Source organism: Helianthus annuus, chromosome 11 (assembly GCF_002127325.2).
Source record: "Helianthus annuus cultivar XRQ/B chromosome 11, HanXRQr2.0-SUNRISE, whole genome shotgun sequence".
Lineage (NCBI taxonomy): Eukaryota > Viridiplantae > Streptophyta > Magnoliopsida > Asterales > Asteraceae > Helianthus > Helianthus annuus.
Genome location: NC_035443.2, coordinates 27,970,371 through 27,975,016, shown reverse-complemented (window position 1 = coordinate 27,975,016; position 4,646 = coordinate 27,970,371). Strand labels below are relative to the sequence as shown.

General features: G+C 37.0%; 1 protein-coding gene across 2 annotated transcripts; it reads left to right on the top strand.

Moving 5' to 3' along the window:
• Window positions 1-317: 317 nt before the first annotated feature.
• Window positions 318-4,116, top strand: LOC110889938 (G-type lectin S-receptor-like serine/threonine-protein kinase At4g27290). Of its 2 annotated transcripts, XM_022137508.2 has the most exons (7): window positions 318-1,712; window positions 1,816-1,953; window positions 2,178-2,335; window positions 2,771-2,981; window positions 3,064-3,301; window positions 3,374-3,524; window positions 3,762-4,116. In XM_022137508.2, exons 1-7 carry the CDS (start codon window positions 368-370, stop codon window positions 4,059-4,061), a joined length of 2,541 nt encoding a protein of 846 aa, XP_021993200.1. In that variant the 5' UTR covers window positions 318-367; the 3' UTR covers window positions 4,062-4,116. The 2 variants fall into 2 exon arrangements, with proteins under 2 accessions (XP_021993200.1, XP_035835574.1); XM_035979681.1 differs by lacking the exon at window positions 3,762-4,116 and having other exon boundaries at window positions 3,391-3,482.
• Window positions 4,117-4,646: the final 530 nt, after the last annotated feature.

The following is a 4,646-nucleotide window of genomic DNA, read 5'->3' as shown; positions in this document are numbered from 1 at the left end:
TCTTCAAGCACTTATACAACAAACTTCAAAACATTAGCTGATTTTCTACAAACAATTATACGTCAAATTTAAATTATGATTTCACTTCATGGTTGAAATTTATGCTTACTCGGTCTACACTCCCCCATGACGTTGCTTGACTGTTATTATTGGCTTGTGACTGTCGTGGTCACAACAACCTTGGTCACAAGGCATATTGTTATTAATGTAATTGACGTCTAGTCAAGAAAATACGGTGATCCGAAGCATACCACAAACCAGAGACAACAGGACCACCTTCTAGGATAAAACAACACAAAGACATTTAATTTCATAGTCCATCTAATTAAAATGGACTTTCATATTCAATCTTACAAACTGAACCAACATGTTTTTGTTTAAATATTGTAAAAGTGTTACTATTTATAGAATGATGGAGGAAAGAATAGTGATCAAGGCCAAGTTGATCTTTGGCTTCCTGATTGTAATTTATACATCAATAACTTGTCCTTTTGCTGCAGACACCGTGTCCGCAAACCAAACGGTTAGATATAATGAAACCATCATTTCGGCACAAGAATCCTTCGAACTTGGTTTCTTTCGCCCCGGTAAGTCTATGAACTTTTATGTTGGAATTTGGTATAAGAATTTACCGAATAAAACTGTTGTGTGGGTAGCTAACCGGAACACACCACTCACACATACCTCCGGCGAGCTAACTCTCACCCTTCAGGGAGCTTTAGTTATCCGGGATGCCACCAATGGTCATGTAGTATGGTCGTCAGCAAACTCATCCACGACATCAGTGAAAAAGCCGATTGGTCAGCTTCTAGATACAGGAAACTTTATAATTTACGAGGAAGGTGAAGGCATCAGTCAAGAAGATCCCAAATGGCAAAGTTTCGACTTTATGACAGACACTTTGCTTCCCGGAATGAAGTTCGGCTGGAATTTGATTAAGGGGATTGACAGACACTTCACATCATGCAAATCTGTAGATGATCCTGCTGCGGGTAATTTTACTTCCAGGATTGATATCAGTGGTTACCCTGAGGTGATCCTAAGGGATGGCCAGGAAATATTATTCCGCTCAGGTCCATGGAACGGACTCAGTTTTAGCGGAACTCCTAATTTAAAACCAAACCAGTATTTCAACTTCACCTTTGTTCTTAATGAGAAAGAAATTTACTACCAATATAATCTTATACAAACTTCAGTTATAACGAGGCTGGTATTATCACCAAGTGGTCGTCCAGAGCGCTTGCTATGGAGTGAAAGCAAGCAAGAATGGAGTTTTTATGACGCACCAGAAACGGATGCTTGTGATCAGTACGCGTTGTGTGGACCATTTGGGAGCTGCAACATTCAAAACTCCCCGGCTTGTTCGTGTTTGAAGGGGTTTGAACCCCGATCTCCTCATCAGTGGAGGAATATAGATTGGTCACAAGGGTGCCGACACAGTATCCCTTTGGATTGTGACCCTGCAGAGGGGTTCAATAAATATTCAAATTTGAAGTTACCGGACACTCGGGAGTCATGGTATAACCAAACCATGACCCTTGTAGAATGTGAGAAGATGTGTAAAAGCAATTGTTCTTGTACTGCTTACACAAACACGAATATATCAGGGACTGGGAGTGGTTGCTTGTTATGGTTTGGTCCCTTAATGGATATCAAAACTTATGCTGAAAATGGGGACACCCTTTATATACGAGTGTCAGCTTCTGAGTTAGGTAGTTTGAAAACATTAATAATTTGATATATTTTCATTACTAATTTCATTATATCTAATCCGTCTATATGTCAACATAATTAAGAGATTATGGTTTCACACAGATTCAATAGAAAACAGAAGAAGCTCAAATGCTGGGAGAAGAATACGAGTTATTGTCCCCGTATCATTTGTAGTTTTGGCCATACTAGTTTCATTATGCTTATTTTACCGTTTTTATATGAAGAAGCAACAACACCAAGGTCTATCTTTACTTATGCATGGTTCTGCTCACGTTATATTTTATTTATACTAAAAAGTCAAGACATATCTTGAATCATATATTACCAGTTAAAAACATTTTACCAAAAAAATTAACATCTCTAAACAAACTTTTTTGTGGCACTATTTTATTATAAACAAAATTGATGTTTGGTAGGAAATGTTTCTAATAAACGAACCCGACGTGGTCCGTTACAATTCACAGGGACACCCGAACACGAACAGGAAAATGATCCTGAAAATAAAAGTGATGATGAAGATCTAGAGCTTCCACTATTGGGCTTGTCTACATTAGTTACAGCTACAAACAACTTTTCAGTGGACAACAAACTTGGAGAGGGCGGTTTTGGACCCGTATACAAGGTATTCTATGACATCATGCCCTTTTATGTAGCACATATGGTGTTCATGTGTTATTGTAAGATAATTTGCAGCATAAGTTAAAAGTGCATGAAGTCGGATGATACTCTGATAAGAATAGTTTGCTACATGCTTCTGTGAACACATTTGTTTCCTTGAGAGCAAATCGCAGGATAATCCAACACTTCCACTACATAGTGGTCGCGGACTAGATCAATCACATTGTTTGATTTAATCACATAAATAAGTTGTTTCTTGTTCAGTTAATAATCCCAAGTCGTGTTCATGTTTTTTTGTGTGATTTGTGATCGAAGTGGGTTTTGTGATTTTCCCTACAATAAGAATAAAAAAGGGTGAATGATAGACCAAAAGTGTTTATTCTTTGAAGATATACAGAGGGTTTTTGTGTGATACTTACCTTAATCAGTTATGTTTCAGGGTGTACTTGAAGATGGGCAGGAAATAGCGGTGAAGCGGCTAGCACAAACATCCACTCAAGGACTTCATGAGTTCAAGAATGAAGTCATCTCGATATCTAAACTACAACATCGCAATCTTGTTAAACTCTTGGGTTGCTGCATCGAGAGAGCTGAAAAGATGTTGATTTATGAATACATGCCAAACAAAGGCCTCGATTCCTTCATATTCGGTAAATGGAATAATACAAATAAAAAAACTTAGAAAAGTATAAAATTGACAAAGGCATAAACAAAAGTTAAACCTGATCACAGATAGATCTCAAAGCAAACTCCTTGACTGGCCTACACGTTACCACATTATCATTGGAATTGCTCGTGGACTTCTTTATCTTCACCAGGATTCTCGCCTCAGAATCATACATAGAGATCTCAAAGTCAGCAATATTTTGCTTGACAAAGACATGAACCCGAAGATATCAGATTTTGGCATGGCTAGAAGTTTTGGAGGAAATCAGATAGAGGCAAACACAAATAGAGTGGTTGGAACATAGTGAGATTCATCTTCCCTAACCTCCTTTTATTTTATTTGGAAAATCAGTTGCATTAACAGGATTCCTCATAGTGGCTACATGGCACCAGAGTATGCTGGCGATGGTACCTTTTCAATAAAAACAGATGTATATAGCTTTGGCGTACTTGTGCTGGAAATTGTGTGTGGGGAGAAAAACAGAGGGTTCACCCACAAAGAACATGGCCACAACCTTATTGGACATGTAAGTTTTGGCTTTTCAATTTTGAAATTGATAACTATTTAATAGGATAAAACTATTTGTTTTGTTTTATTTTATTTATATAGTATAATATAATTGTCATGGTTTTCACCAATAAAAAAATAATAAATTAAAGAAAGTTATCACAAACGTTTGAAGATAACCCATAATAAAAACGTCTGCAATGCAAACCTTTTGGAAACAAAGGAACGTATGACTCTTGTTCAATGACCTTGACAGGCATGGGGACTCCATAAGGAAGGCACATCCTTGGAATTAGTTGCTAAGTGTCTAGGTGAATCAATTGATGCGCCTCAAGTACTACGATCAATCCATGTTGGTTTGTTATGTGTTCAACGTCACCCGGAAGATAGACCCACCATGACTTCTGTTATCCACATGTTGGGGAGTGAAGGTTCATTGCCTTCTCCTAAAGAACCTGGATTTTACTTTGGAGAATCCACGCAAGGATTTTATGAGGGCTCATATGAAGCAAGTTCTACAAACGAACTAAGTATTACAACGTTGAATGGTAGATAAAATGAAAGTTGCATGTATTAAGAAAAACAACTTCTAGCTATAAGCTTATTAATCATTTCGTATGCATCGTCATAACTTAGTATTGTGTAAGAAAATGTTAAAAAATTTTTCTATCTTGCAACTTGCTTGACCAAGGATGTAAATAAACATGTATCATTGATAAGTTACTAATCTTTGTAGGTCTAGAAATGATGTTGAACACAATGTATTTCTTGTTGGAAATGTACTAACTAGTGCCGAATCCAAGTTAACACACCAAACCGAGCATAAACACAATCAACACAGAAGGATATACTCAAAGATTCATGTTGTATTGATTTGAACAGAGTTTTGACCCAAAGTTTACAAGAAATGCTCTCCCACTCGGTTTTGTGTTCACTACTAACTATTACAAATGACATTGCAGGTATTTATAACACATACCTGAAGGCCTTCAATCGATAGTTATAATTAACAATCGACAGTCTCTAACTAGAAATGACAGTGTCACTGTCGTTTGGTTATAACATCTCAAATATCAGTTGACAGTGACACTTTCGATTGATCTTATAACATGTTGTAGTCAATCGATAGTCACTCCCTTTC

What these genes read in the sequence shown, in the direction of transcription:
- LOC110889938 (XM_022137508.2), top strand. Translation starts at nt 368, where the DNA reads ATGTTTTTGTTTAAATATTGTAAAAGTGTTACTATTTATAGAATGATG. An exon ending in AGTGTCAGCTTCTGAGTTAG is followed by an intron (nt 1,713 to 1,815) that starts GTAGTTTGAAAA and finishes GGTTTCACACAG; the next exon opens with ATTCAATAGAAAACAGAAGA. An exon ending in AATAGAGTGGTTGGAACATA is followed by an intron (nt 3,302 to 3,373) that starts GTGAGATTCATC and finishes GATTCCTCATAG; the next exon opens with TGGCTACATGGCACCAGAGT.